This window comes from Patagioenas fasciata, chromosome 26 (assembly GCF_037038585.1).
Source record: "Patagioenas fasciata isolate bPatFas1 chromosome 26, bPatFas1.hap1, whole genome shotgun sequence".
Lineage (NCBI taxonomy): Eukaryota > Metazoa > Chordata > Aves > Columbiformes > Columbidae > Patagioenas > Patagioenas fasciata.
Genome location: NC_092545.1, coordinates 7541182 through 7556235, shown reverse-complemented (window position 1 = coordinate 7556235; position 15054 = coordinate 7541182). Strand labels below are relative to the sequence as shown.

At 45.9% G+C, this 15054-nt stretch overlaps 1 protein-coding gene across 1 annotated transcript; it reads left to right on the top strand.

Moving 5' to 3' along the window:
* Positions 1–6112: 6112 nt before the first annotated feature.
* Positions 6113–14971, top strand: POLB (DNA polymerase beta). The gene is made up of 14 exons (XM_065856604.2): positions 6113–6246; positions 6355–6412; positions 6484–6550; positions 7019–7093; positions 7589–7647; positions 8658–8707; positions 9136–9187; positions 9646–9700; positions 9782–9854; positions 10340–10410; positions 11156–11242; positions 13061–13125; positions 13665–13804; positions 14340–14971. The coding sequence occupies exons 1-14, from the start codon at positions 6186–6188 to the stop codon at positions 14432–14434; spliced, it is 1008 nt and encodes a 335-aa protein (XP_065712676.1). The 5' UTR covers positions 6113–6185; the 3' UTR covers positions 14435–14971.
* The last annotated feature ends 83 nt before the right edge of the window (positions 14972–15054 follow it).

Below are 15054 nucleotides of genomic sequence, written 5' to 3'. Positions count from 1 at the left end.
AGACAAATGGCCAAACTTACATAGAGCCACACGGCACATCTTCCCGCTGGCACCACGCACCGACCCACCTGCTTATGGCGCGCTGCTCGCCTCTTCTGTTGCTCTTTCATGCCAAGTTGTCCCTCTGCATCTGAAATCAAGGTATTCAACGAGTCACCCAGGAGCTCATCTACAGCTTGACCGTTCCACAGGTCTGCTTTCTATTCAGGAATCGCACCAGAAGCTCTAATTGAGTCCCTAAAACACCGGGGAACGGACTGTCCGCTTTCCTGCCCACAGCTACTCCATTCCGGATGACTGCACAACCTTTGCCTACACAATTTAACACGTCCACAGATTAACCGTGGACTCCTAGAGCTCAGTCCACCCGCTCCTGCCTCTACACCTCCGGGCAGAGCAGCTCCGAGCCGAATGCGCACACGCGCAGACACTCCACAGAACGCTATGGACAACGCAACTGCAACGGCACCGAAAACGCTCCACAACAAAAACAACTCCAAACCAGAAACGCCAACGACAAAAATAACCTGCAGGGCAGCGGTGGTGAGGTGAGGAGCCTCTACTGCAACCCCAGGCAAAAAAAGAGCCGAACGTCATGGCCCCTTATGAGACGGCGGCACTGGCGCAAACACACAGACACGGCACAAACACGAGAAGCTGCTGCAAGACTTCAAAACTTCAAGATGCTGGGAAGAAGTGCCAGTCCCCGAGACTGGATGGGTAGAGAACAGAGCTGCTGAAGCAGCCCAGAACTATACTGTAAAACACAACTGACCAGAAACATCCAAGATGCAAGAACCATGCACCCTTTCAGCTGCTGATACAAGAACACCAGCACCCACTCGGCCCTATGCCAACTGGCACTGGCATTCCAGATCCCGGGATACCACTTGAAATGCCCATCGTGCCCCTTGAGCACGACGAGACCCCGGGATCGTCTGACAGGCGCGAGGCAGGCTTCCCGAACCACACGACAACAGACGCAGGCTGGAGCTGCCCTGCCCGGCACACGCTGGCATCGCACTGTAACCTTCCCTGACCCCTAACCCTCCCCAAAGCGTACTGTTCCTAGACTGCCCTTTTCTGTCTGAGAAGTTCAAACCCACCCTGCAATTCCCAGCCCCTTCCCAGCCCTCGTGCCTCCGCTTAACTTGTAGAGTGCCAAGGGACCAAATCCACCTTCGACAGAGGAAAACACAACGTGGGCTAACAGGGATCTTCCTGCAGTTGTCACTTTCTCCATCAGCACCTACAATAAGAAAAGCGAGGACACGCACACTATTGAGCGCCCAAATAATATTTATCGGTAGTAGCCTACGAGTAATCGCTCACCTTGGCTGAGTTCTGGGAGGTACATTTGAACGATCTACCGAGGGCCACTGCACGCTGCAAAGGTTCTGGAGACAAGACGCTCTTTCAGAAGCAACAACTATTACTACAGCAATACAAACCAAAAAACAACACTCCATCTTCAGTGTAGTCAGGAATTTTGGGAAAATGCAAAGCCCCTGGAATTGAATCAACAAATGAAACAATGACAAACATACTTCCTACCACAGCTGCTACTGAACCTTCGCTGCTCCTGAAGCTCTTACCTCAAACGGACACCTCCGCTTCTCCAAAGACGTCTGCTCACGCAGATCAAACGGCTCAAAAGCTGCCGACTGCTGAAGGAGCAGCAGAGAACTGGCACCGAAGCGGCTCTGGAGCAGAATGAGCTCCCTGCCCGGGGACTGAGGCTCAAATACCCAGGGCTCCGCCAACCCCCTTCCCACGAACCCCTGGGAAAGGGGAGGAGTCATTCACCCCAGACCCCCTCACCACCCTTATCAAATCAGCTGGAATCTCACTGGAAATGACAGCACCTGTACTTCATCGCTGCTATTGCAGCTACAATGAGATTGAGTATGGATTTCAACTCAGTTTTTTGAGGGAGCAGACAGAAAGTGAAATACAATAACCAACACTCCATCTCCATTGTAGTCAGGAATTTTGGGAAAATGCAAAGCACCTGAAACTGAAACAACAAACGAAACATAATCACAAACAACCCTTTTACCACATCTGCTACTGAACCTTCGCTGCTCCTGAAGCTCTTACCTCAAACGGACACCTCCGCTTCTCCAAAGACGTCTGCTCACGCAGATCAAACGGCTCAAAAGCTGCCGACTGCTGAAGGAGCAGCAGAGAACTGGCACCAAGGCAGCTCTGCAGCAGAATGAGCTCCCTGCCCGGGGACTGGGGCTCAAATACCCTGAGCCCCGCCCACCTCCTTCCCACAATCCCCTGGGAAAGGGGAGGGGTCCATCACCCCAGACCCCCTCACCACCCTTATCAAATCAGCTGGAATCTCACCGGAAATGACAGCACCTGTGCTTTATTGATGCTGTTGCACCTGCAATGGGACTGAGAACGGATTTCAACTTAGATTTTCTAGGAAGTAGATAGAAAATGAGATACAATAATTATATTCCTAATGAAATTTGTGTATTGAAATTTCCGATAAAAAGGGTCAGAGCTCAGTGTCAAATGGCAGGGGTCAGCGGTCAAGGGTCTGAGGTCAACAGTCATATGTCAAGGCTCAAAAGTCAAGGGTCATAGCTCAAAGGTCAGATGTTGATGATCGGGGGGTCAGACTCAAAATGCAGGGGTCAAAAGTCTAGTGTCAGAAGTCCAAGGTCAAAGGTGAAGGGTCAAGGGTCAAATGTCAGGGGGCAAAGGTCAGAGCTCAAAGTTCAGAGTCAAGGGTCAAAGGATGGAGATCAAGGGCCAGGAATCAGGGGTCAGAGGTTGAAGGTAAATAGGTCAAAGGTCATGAAGTCAAATGGCAAGGGTCCTGGGTCATAGGCTGGGGGTCAAAGGCCAGGGTCGAGGGGTCAAGGGCCAGGGGTCAGAGGTCAGACGTCGATGGTCAGGCGTCAAAAGGCAATGGTAGAAGGTCAGGGGTCAGGGGTCAAAGGTCAGAAGGCAAAGGTCGGGGGTCAAGGGTCGAGGTCAAAGGATAGAGGTCAAAGGTCGTGACCAAAAAAGAAATGTCGGGTCAAAGATCAGAGGTGATGGATTGGGTGAAGGGTCAGATGTCAAGGGTCAAAGGTTAAAGATCAGCGATCAGAGGTCAAGGAGTCAAGGAGTGAAGAGTCAAGGCTCACAAGTCCTCTACAGGCCTCTGTCAGACTCGGCCAGGCCCTGCCAAACCCTTTGAGTCTCTGTTGGTCACTGTTGGGCTCCCTCAGGCTGTGTCAGCCCTTGTCAGGCTCTGTTCCTCTTTGTCACGCTTTGTCTGGCCTTATCAAGCTCTGTTGTGCTCTATGAGGCTCTGTCGGGCCCTGTCAACCTCTGTTGGTCTTTATTGGGCTTTCTGGGGCTCTGTCAGATTTTTGTTGGACTTTCTCATGGTTTGCTGGACTTTGCCGAGCTCTATCGGACTTCGTTGGGCTCTCTCGTGCTTTATCGGGCTGTCTCGGTTTCTGTCGGGCTCTTTGGTTTCTGTCGGGCGCAGGGGCGTGGTTTCTGAGCAGGGTTCGTGGCCTCTGAACCGGGGGCTCGGTCTGCGTTCCCCCTGGGTCCGAGAGTGCCCCCCCTCCCCCGCAGTCCCGGGAACCGAGACAACCCTCAGGGGGTGGAGGGGAACCCTAACCCAAACCCAAACCCTGACCTAACCCTGACCGTGACCCTATCACTAACCTAGGCCTAGGCCTACGCCTCAGCCTAACTGTAACCCTGACTGTAACCCAAGCCTAACCCTAACCCTAACTGTAACCCAACCCTAACCCTAATACTGACCCTTACCCTAGACCTAAGCTTAATCCTATCCCTAACCCTAACCCTAACTGAAACCCTGACCTAACCCTGACTCTGACCATGACCCTATCGCTAACCTAGGCCTAGGCCTACGCCTAAGCCTAACCGTAACCCTAACCCTTAACCCTCACCCTCACCCTAAGCCTAACCCTAAGCCCTAACCCTTTACCCTAAGCCCTAACCCTAACCCTAAACCCTAACCCTTATCCCTAACCCTAACCTTCAACCGTAACCCTAAACCCAAACCCTAACCCTAACCCCCTTCATGGGCACTGAGGGCGTTAGACCGCGCGCTGTGGGGCTGCTGAGCGTGTGTGGGGCCGGGGGCTCCGGGGGTCCTGCAGCACAGCCATGGGGCTTCTGTGGTGGTACCTGTGGGCACTTAAGTGGCTGCTGTAGGGGCTCCTGAGAGGCAGGTCTGGAGCTCTTAGGGGGCAGGTACAGGGCTGCTATAGCGGTACCTGTGGGGCATCCATAGGGTTGCTATGGAGTTACTTAGGGGTCAGGCATGGGGGGGGGGGGGGGAGGGGGCGGGCAGCTGAGTGTGACCCCACCTACAGGGGGTGGGGTCAGTGCTGAGGGGCGGGGACTGGGAGGACACGCCCACAGGGAGGCCCACCTGTGGAATGGGGGGAGGGGGTGGAGCCTGTGGGCATGGGAGGAGCTCTGGGAAGCCTGTGGGACATGCCCCCCATGGGAGGAGCCTCTTGGGGTAGGGAGAGGGTGAGGTCGACATGGGACACGCCCGAAAGGGGGCGTGGCTTAGGAAGGCAGGAGCTGGGGGTGGAGCCGAGAATGGGGTGGGATCTGCAGAGCACTTGCTCTGATGGGGCGTGGCTTAGCAGGGGACGAGGTTGGGAGGGGTGGAGCTGGGGGCACGGCCTCAGCTGCTGGGGGTGGGTGTGATGAAGGGGTGGGACACGCCCCTCGGGGAGGGTACAGACTGGCAGAGGCGGAGCTTGGATGGGGTGGAGTTGGGGGCGTGGTTTTATCAGACCACGCCCTTGGAGACAGCAGACTGGATATCACACTAAAAAAGTAAAATTAACTGTTGTTAATCAGATGTAGTTTGCTGTCTTTTTATTTCAACTCAGAGGTAATTAATACCTGTCAGGTATTTGCACAACCCCAAAATAGCTGTGGTTAAATTTAAACAGTCATAACTCACTGCTTTCTAATTTTATTTTACATCTAAGTCTTCTAATGTTATGTTGGGAATCATTGCTGCCTTGGAACTTTTTAATACCTCCATTTATAAACAGCCACTATTTAGTGAATCCTTTTTATTTCTCCTTTATTTTTTTTTTAATCTAACGTTTTGACTCTATTTGGTTCTGAGCTTTGTTGCTTCCAATCTCATGGCTCTGTTATAATTTAAATATTAAACACTCCTGATTACTTTCCAACGCCGTTTAAAATCTAAAGTTTCTTTTCTTTGTTTCCTATACAGTCACTCGTGTCTGCAGTCTGTTTCATAACGGTTGTTCAAATGTAGCTACTAATGATTCCCAAATAGTTTTCTGCCTTTATCATTTAAAAGGAATCCCAAACAATGTGTTTTTTAAACTATGATAGAGATTGGGAATAATTGCGGCCTAGTTCACCAAGTAATAGCTGAAATTAAATTTAGTTATTGCTCACACCTATATAATTTCATTTATGTACACTTCGACATTTTTTATCATTATGTTACTATTGAGTGGATTAACTAGAACACATTATTTTTATTATATTTATATAAACTAGATTTTTCTCTTTACAGGTATTACTTCCAATTAGTGCTCCAGTATTTATATTCCACTATTTTATTTTATAAATCGGGGTTAATTACTGTCTGCAAAGTTTTAAGTCACAGCTGCAGTAGGTTATAGGCATTACTGACTCCCAAGGACTCCTCTAGTATTTGAGTTTTTATTCTGAGTGTTTTACAGTAAAGAGTTAGAATAAGAGAACTTAAGGACCTGGAATGCCCAGGACAAACCCCCGAGATTGTCGGTGCCGGATCCACGACAGCGACGAGACGGAACCGACGAGTGTGGGGAGCAGGCTCATCACAGTGGATACGAACCGGAACCTGGGAGCTCAGGAGCTCCACGGTGTCATTGGCGGCAATCGTGCATGCGCCTTCGGGCGTTCATGCATTTCATACCGAAGACACCAATTTGGGCAATTTTTTCCTTAAAATACAGCTCCAGCGCAAAACGGCAGTGGGGGGGTGCCGGGCCCCAGCCGCCGCGCACCCACCGCCCGCTCTGCGGAGCCCGAGTGGGGAACTGCGCGCGCAGGGCACGCTCAACGACGCCGGCCGTGCTCTGTTACGTCACCGCCGGAAGCGGCGACCTGCGAGCTCTGTCCCGGGGTTCCGCTGGAGCTCCGCGCCGGCCATGAGCAAGCGGAAGGCGCCGCAGGAGAGCCCCAACGAGGGCATCACCGACTTCCTCACGGGTGAGCCGTGGGTGCGGGCCGTGGGTGCGCTGATCGCGCTTCTCCCCGCTGATCGCGCTTCTCCCCGCTGATCGCGCTTCTCCCCGCTGATCGCGCTTCTCCCCGCAGAGCTGGCCAATTACGAACGCAACGTGAACCGTGCCATTCACAAGTACAACGCGTACAGGTACCCCCTCCCTCTTCCCCCTCCCGCCGCCGCGCGAGCCGCGGTCGGTGCTGACCGGCGCTGTTCCGCAGGAAAGCCGCCTCGGTTATTTCCCGGTACCCGAGCAAGATACGGAGCGGGGCCGAAGCCAAGAAGCTGGTAGGTGCCCGTGGCCGCGCTCCCGGAGCCGGGACAGCGCGGGGCCGGCTCCGCCTGCTCCGGCTCCGCCTGCTCCGGCTCCTCCCGGCGGTGGCCGAGTCGGGGACCGGCGGCTGCTGGTGGGGGTTCGTGGCTGCAACTGGGGACCCCAGCTGAGTCTGTGCCTGTAAAAGGATGCTGTCGTGGCAGGTTTCTCCTTCACTCTGTTACAGCGTCACTAAATTTGGGGAACTCAAGCGGTAACAGTCAAAGCTTTGTTCAGAATTGCTGCTTTGGGGCAATTTTTAATATAGCCCTTGAATTACAGTGTTTATGCTGCTTGTGTTCCTTTGAATTCTTGTGCTCCCTTATGGTCCAATATTTTATCAGGGTTTAAGTGGACTAAATTCTGGGGAGCTTTCCTTATTTAATAGATATAATGGCTTTAAGTAATCTTGAAGTTAACTTGTATTCTTCCCTAATACTTAGGATGGAGTAGGTGCCAAAATAGCTGAGAAGATAGATGAGTTCTTATCCACTGGAAAACTACGCAAATTGGAAAAGGTGGGTTTATTTCCCGTGTGCTGCTTTTCTTTGTAACTTGCCAAGTACGAGTACCCTGCTTGCTTGTGCAATTTCTGTTGTAGTCCCTGGAGAGACTGGTGTCACCCTTAAGAATGGTAGACACAGAGTCTACAGTGAGTAGAAAGCAGGGAACAAGATGCTCAGCCAAAGCCTCAAAACTGTCTATTTATGAAAATATTTTAGGTTATGTGATCAGCACGTGAATGCCTTCTGTGACAAGTGGAATTCTGACTCTGGAAAGCTGTAGAGTTTTGTGGTTTAACTGTACTGGGCACCATAATGTGGGTAGTTGGGCAGTTTTCGGGCTTGGCACATGTGGTGTTATTGTGATGCACAGTACTGCGCTGGGTACTGTTTTGCACTTATTTATAGTGAGCCTCCATAGCGGAGTCTGACTAAGCTGTTTTATCTTAAGATTTGTTTATTGCAAATGGAGTAAAGAAGAGTTTGGTTTGTGTTGTCATGTTTTTGTAGATTCGACAAGATGATACAAGTGCATCTATCAATTTCCTGACACGAGTTACTGGCATTGGGTAATGGAGTTGTTTTTTCAATTGTTGGGAATGCAGTCATTCTTGAGTGATTCTGAGGGGCCACTGTGCTCAAAGATTAAGGATATACTGGAATTTGAGAATGCCTTTGAGAAACTGGAAGGGATGCAGAAGGAGAAGTTTGGGTGCTGTCCTGCCTCAGGACAGAGGAAGTTGCCTCTCTTGGTCTGGAATCCAGCAGCAGATGCAGGAAAGGGTAAGGAAGGAAGTAAATGGCAGGTCAAGATCGGACCATTCTACTGTAACAGTTTTATTGAGGAAGTGGATTAAAAGTCTTTAAGGGTGGTTGAGCTGCAACCATGAAATTCAAGAGTGGTTCCTCAGGAGGGGACTGTGCTTCCAGGCTGCTGGTTAGAAATTTGAGAGTAACTTGAGATACTGGATAGATATCTGGGTATAACAGTATTTGAATGCCCATATCACAGTTGAAACGTCATTCTTTCCTTGCGGAGTTATGCAGATTAATCAGCTGACAAACCCTTTAAGGGGAAAAAGGTTCAGCCGTTCTCTTGAGCGTTGTTCTTAAGGCAAACTACAACCAAAGTGGAGCTGGGACTGCTTTGCTGTACTGTGGGTTGCAAACTGGAGCCTTGTTGGGTTTTTTTTAAGTGCTAGTCCAAAGACACACTTGTGTTGCCGTTGCTTTAAGCTGGCTTAGAGACTGACTGCAGTTAAAGTAACTCTTATCATGCATTCAGTATCATTATCTAAAGTAGCATTGCCTATTTGGTGAGATTTTGTTTGTTTTCAGTTATACATCACTGTGTAGTTGTATCAATGCTAAAAATTGTGCAGGTCAAGTCTGGGATAGCCATCGCTGCCAACTTAACGGTCAAGCTGAAAATACAGATGCTGAAAAGAGGGCGAGTATCACAAGCAATTTCAGTCTTGGCCTCAAAAAAACTTAGGCGGTTATAGTGAATTCTGATGTTCTTTACAGTCTTGTAAGATTCTTGCTGTTCCTGATGGCAGATCGCCTTTTCTCTTTGCAGTCCTGCCGCTGCTAGAAAGTTTGTCGAGGAAGGAATTAAGACTTTAGAAGGTAAGCGTAACTTTGGGTCCTCACTTCATGTTCCGATTGTTTTTTTTCTGGCAAGCTACCTATTCCGCAAAGGTTCTGTGACAGTAGATATGCCCTAGGCTTTCAGGAAGGTGAATAAGATGATAAAGTTAGTGCACAGGCTAAAGGCATCGCATACATATCCAAAGTAAAGTACTTACAAATTACATGGAAAATAACAAGGATTTTGGCTTTGAGGCTAATGGTCTATTGAGATCTTTATCGGGAAGTGCTCTGTGCATTTGTACTCATCAGCTGTTGAGTAATCAGTTTAAAATCTCTTCCTTTTTGTTTGAGGTTGCTTTTTGCCTTTTACATATTCTTTCAATGCATCATCTCTGCACTGGTAGAAACTTACTGTAAGATTTTTAGTCCTCAAGTAATGTGTTTTGTTTTTCTTCATTTTCTAGATCTAAGAAGAAATGAGCACAAGCTGACCCATCACCAGCGGATCGGGTTGAAGTAAGCTTTCCTGGGTGCAAGTGCTTGGCTTTTCTGGTGACTCCTTCAGACACCAGAGATAGATCAACAACACAGATCCCCTCTGATGTGGGCGTGAGGGACCTGTTCCTCCTGCTTGCTGCTATACTGAGTTTTGTCGGGAACCTGTGGTATTTTCAGAGGGCTATGTAAATATAATGCAGTTGGTTATATGGTGCTCTCGGCTCATCGCAGCACTTCATATACAGTGGGAAGATAATACACAATGAAACCATCTTCTGAGCACTGTCAAACTTGCAATTGTGAGTTTTTACTGTTGCTTTACAGATGTTTTCTGAGATGTTTGGTGAGAATGGGGAACTTTTTGTGATGTGACAGTAATATGTTGTATTACTTCCTCTGATACAGATTCGATTGACTAAAATTTTAAGATGATATCCTTGCTGCTCTTTCAGACACTTCTATTTTTATATATGCAGATATTTTGAAGATTTTGAGAAAAGAATCCCAAGGGAAGAAATGCTGCAAATGCAGGTGAGAATGTCTTTATTGAAGATGTGAGGCACTGATGGCCAATAAATTACACCTCTAAACACACCTTTCCTTTCTACATAGGAAATTGTGCTGAAAGAGGTAGAGAAGCTGGACCCAAACTATATTGCTACAGTCTGTGGCAGTTTTAGACGAGGTTGGTACTCTGTGATCTTGTTATGTGTGTTTTGGGCCAATAAGTAAGACTCATTACTATATATGTTGTTCTTCTAGAGAGAAAGCCTATGCTGGAACCTGGCTTTTTCCTGTTAGTATTGTCTTTACTGGTTATTTCAGTGACTAACACCTGCATAAATCCTTGCATCTCCACCCTGCCCCCATAAAGAGCAATATATTGTAACATGTTAATGGTTTGCTTTGCTTTTACATTAACACCACTTGTGCTTTATTGCTATAGAGTACAGCAAGAAATTATTGGGTATTTTCTGAGATATGCAGGGATATAAACTTTTGGATGGAAGAACGAGGCTCTCTGACTTAAAGATCCTTTTTTCGCAAATATCTCGAATGGCGACTTTTCTACCAGCAAAACGCGTTTACAGGAAGAGGCGGGATGGATGTTCACTGTTGGTATGCTTTGTCATACGCAGACGGATTTTTCTTTGCTTCTTACTTGTGTAGGTGCAGAGTCAAGTGGTGATATGGATGTTCTCATAACCCATCCGAGTTTCACATCTGACTCATCCAAACAGGTATGTTGCTTTGCTCCTGTGGATCAGTACTGTGCATTACTTCCACAAGGGTGTGTTTAAATTCAGATGATATGTACTGTCAGACTTGCATTGCAGCTTCTTGCATCTTTTTGCTACTGTAATAGTAAACTCTTCTCTTGAATCACCATGTTTATTTTGAGGAGTTATAATCACTTCTCAGGTCCGTGTATTATGTTTGTTCCTCTTGCAGAACTATTCAGTGTACTTACTCTTATCCTGCTGTCCTTCTTCGTACACATTCCTCCCACCCCCTCGAATTTATGAGCTTTTACAATGTAGAACTGTAAGAGATAGCTGGATAAAGCAGGGCTTAAAGGTAGAGTAAGTATCTCTTTATGTAGCCATAATTTTAGACAAGAAGCAATTGTCCTGCTGCCCTTGTAATCTTTTGGAACTAACTCTGCAGAAGTCTTAAAGACAGCTTGTATTTCTTGTGTTGCTTCTGTCATTGAAGACTTAAACCAAGAAACTAGTTTTGTCACTTGCAAGGAAAGCGATCTGATACGGAGATTTCAGTGGGGGTTTTTTTATGTTGCACAACTATAATTTTTTTAGCTTTTTTTTCCATATTATTGTTATCTTTTTTTCCCCTCTGAGTCTGATTTACTGTACAATAATACATATAGTGACGTCTTTTGCTTATGTGGGCCATTATCTGGTAAATTGGTAAGATATCCTTGTAATTTGTGAAGTAATTTCTTCTTCTGTGTTGTCCCTGTTCCAGTCAAGACTTCTGCACCAAGTTGTAGAACAACTGGAAAAAGTCCACTTTGTCACAGATGTGCTGTCTCAAGGTGACACCAAATTCATGGTAAGGCATTTTTGGTGGTGATGCTGGGGGGGGGACTGCCTTTCCTGACAGAAGCCAGGATATATACACGATATATACAAGAAGCCAGGATATATACAAGATATGTTGTTTGGACTGCTGGAGTTGTGATTTTTTTTTTAATTATTATTTTTTAATTTCCCCCCCTTCCCACATAAAAACTCTCTGCGGTTAAATCTTAGTGCGTTTCTTGCGGTAAGATTTCAGTTTTAGAAAATTTACAGGTATTTATGTAATTCTGAACCCCGCTGACACAACCTTCATTACACAAGGCCAATTGCATCTCTGTTTTCCTTGATGTATGTTTTGTTGATTCTGTTGCAGAGCGGATTTAATGGAGAAGCTGCTAGATTGGGGATGTAATAGAGAAAATGTTGGATGCCAAAAGAAAGTAATGAATTACAGGAATATTCATTTTCGTTGGTCCCTTGCTCACAGCAAAACCTTTTTTATGCTGAACGCATGGACTGGGTGTTATGCTGCTTCACGTAGTTTTCTTTACCGGCCCCAGGTATCCTGGTCTTACACGCCGGTTAAAGTTAATTCTAACAGGGAAGTGTAGAACCGTAAGCAACGCTGAGCGGAAATGAGGAGCGGTGGTGCGTTCGGTCTCTCCCGCCGGCTCCGTGGAACCCGGGGACGCTCAGCACCGTTCTGCAGGAGGGTTCACCAAAGGCCCTCTGCTCAAGAGTCAAGATACCGTTATCTTCAGCTAATCTTCTGGAAGGCATAAATACTTAAATATATAATACTACAGTTAAAGATACTTGCTTTCCCAAGATGAAAGGTGCTATTGGAGCACTTGAGAATTTTTGTTTGTTTGATTGTTGGTTTGGTTTTGCTTAAAACATGAGCATTCTGAGTGGTAATGAAACTCGATGGCTTTTTTTTTTTTTGCTTGATTTTTAGGAGGAATAAAATAAATTTTCTCTCCTTCTTGCCAGATGGTTTAAGGGTGAATACTCTATGGGTTTAAAGCTAAATGTACATCTCTGAGCCAAATGCAGAGACACTCTGCGTTCCCAGTTCGCATTCCCAGCTCAACAAGCTCGTTATAGTTTGACCATTTGTCTGTATAATCCTGTCAGTCTTAAATAGTTGTAGAATAGCTCATCTTCCAAGTGGAAACTAAGAAAGCAATGTTGTAAAAAGTGAAATATGTGCAGCTCAGAATGTGAGAGAAGCAAGTCTCAGCAAGGAGACGGACGACACCACTTTGAAAGCGTGTGCAACGGCAGGAGTCGTCTCAGCATGAAGCTGCAATTGGTGAAAGCATTTAGTGTGTAAACATTTCTTCATTGTCTTTTAAGGTGATCATAGAGTAGGGAAAAAATAAAAGGCTGATATGTGAATGGCATGAAGACTACAAAGCACTTCTGAGATGAAAACTGGCAGAGGATTTCTCTAGAAAAAAAGTCACTATTTTTTAAAAATTTCTATTAGCTAGAGCTCTGTCTGCATTTTCCTTAACCTGCTGATGGTTGTGCCTCCTGAAGAGCCTGATAGTATTTAGGACAGAGGAATGGGAAATGTGAAGCCTTGTGATCCTGCTGCAATAAGAATTTCAGAAGCAGTTATATACTACATTGAACTAAGGTCCTCTTAGCAGTGTAAAATAGTGATTCACAGTACTATGACATCCAGCCGTTCTTGTGAAATACTGAATTGGTTCAGCCGGAATTTAACTTTGCTCTCCAGCATGACTGAGGGTAGTTTAGAGGTTGTTTAGGGGTGAGGAGGTGAAGACTGATCTCAAATCCGTTTAATTTTTAATTTCTTGCTTTCCTTACTTTCTCACAGGGTGTCTGTCAGCTGCCAGATAAAGAAGATGGAACAGCCTATCCACACAGGAGAATTGATATCCGGTACACACACCAAATAAACCCCCCAGGCCCCCTGCTTTAGCTGGCTGCTACCCAGTAGGCATTTGCATCAGGTTCTCCTTTCAAATCTCTAGTTCCATGTTCAGAACATTGCATTTACCAGGTTTCCAAATCTTTTGCAGTATGGAAGCCACTGTACAACTGCCAGTATCTGCAACCAGTTATTAGCAAGGAGGTTGTATTTTAAATTATGACTTTGTATCCAGTTTCAGAATTGTGACCTACTTTATCATACGACTTTGACATTAATTCTTGGAAGGAGTGCAAGCACCATAACCATGTAGTGGCTGAACACCAGTAACTGCTGGGTCAGGGTGAATGTGCCGAACCTTTCTTTGATACACAATTCATTTCATTCTTGCATCTGGCTTGCGAGAAAATAAAATTTACAGAGTGACAGAATGTGCGCACATAAATACGAAGTAAACCTAGAATGGCATCTGGCTGAATTCCAAATGACTTGTAACTTTTTTGTTATGTATTTGTTCTAAATCCGTATTTTTCTTCCACTTCTATTCTAGGCTTGTCCCCAAAGATCAGTATTACTGTGGTGTACTGTATTTCACAGGAAGTGATATATTCAATAAGAACATGAGAGCTCATGCACTGGAAATGGGCTTCACGATCAATGAGTACACTATCCGTCCCTTGGGTGTCACCGGTCAGTCTGGGCCTTTGCACAGAGTATTCTTTGTAGTTACATATTTGCATGATCTTCTCCTTAAATTGGTTTCTCCATGTACTGGAAATACCTCTGATAAATACCGTAGTTCATGAAACTTTTCGCAGTGTCCCGTTTGGTATCGGACACCATTAGAGCAGGAGAGGCAGCCTGCGTACATACGGGCAGGGCTGTGGCACAAAGTGTCCTCATCTGCTTCGAATCATACTGACCTAAAGATGGCTTTTTCAGTGTCGTGCACAGCACATGTGGTTTCTCACTCTTCTAACAAGATACATCCTTCAGTTGTTTTGGAGGGGTGCTGACTATATATATATCTATGTATATGAATATAAATATATTTAACTGCATAACCACATGGCCTTGAAGTTAATTCATTACCTTATTAATGAGAATTAGTACCTAAACACTGTATTAAGAGGTTTGTGGGGGCATTTTGGTTTTGTTTTTCAAGTCTGTTTTACTTACAGCAGTTCTATCTTGATCTTGCAATGCATCTGTAATTTGCTTGCAGGAGTTGCTGGGGAGGCCCTACCAGTCGAATCCGAGGAAGACATCTTTGATTATATCCAGTGGAAATACCGAGAGCCAAAGGACCGGAGTGAATAACAATGTGTAGTGAAGATTAAATTCTGTAAGATCGCATTTTGATCTCTCTCCCTCCCTCCCTCCCACCTTCTTAAAGCTGATGAAAACACTGTGTTGAACTGATATATTAATTATTAGGTCCTCTAGCTGTCTCTATGGGGGCTTCTGTATTGTTGGACTACTTAGACTGACTTGAATCATAAAACAAAGATGGATGCAGTACTGTTTCTTATTTTTATCTGACTTAAGCCTGCAGACCAACTATATTTTCACTTGTTCTTATGTAATTAGTGTTGATCAGTCTTAGTAATGGAGACTATAGACTGATATTCTTGCTTATCCCTTTATTTTAATCTGTTTCTCCTATTGGGAATTTAATTATTTTCTCAGACTGTCCCCTAGCCCTAATGCATGCAGTGGTTTGTAAGGTGACTAGAAGGTAATCTGGAACTATGTGAAGTCTTCTGATGCCTCATAGTAAAAATATATATAGCTGATGTAGTCAGTGTTTTCTTCAGTAATCAGCGGGAATAAACAAAGTGAGAATTCCATCATGAATGTATAATCCTGCTTATTTTTTCAGCTGTAATTTTAAGAGCATCAAGAACCAATAACACAAGCTCACTATGTTTCCAAACACG

What these genes read in the sequence shown, in the direction of transcription:
- POLB (XM_065856604.2), top strand. Translation starts at nt 6,186, where the DNA reads ATGAGCAAGCGGAAGGCGCCGCAGGAGAGCCCCAACGAGGGCATCACC. An exon ending in GGGCCGAAGCCAAGAAGCTG is followed by an intron (nt 6,551 to 7,018) that starts GTAGGTGCCCGT and finishes CCTAATACTTAG; the next exon opens with GATGGAGTAGGTGCCAAAAT. An exon ending in AAGAAATGCTGCAAATGCAG is followed by an intron (nt 9,701 to 9,781) that starts GTGAGAATGTCT and finishes CTTTCTACATAG; the next exon opens with GAAATTGTGCTGAAAGAGGT.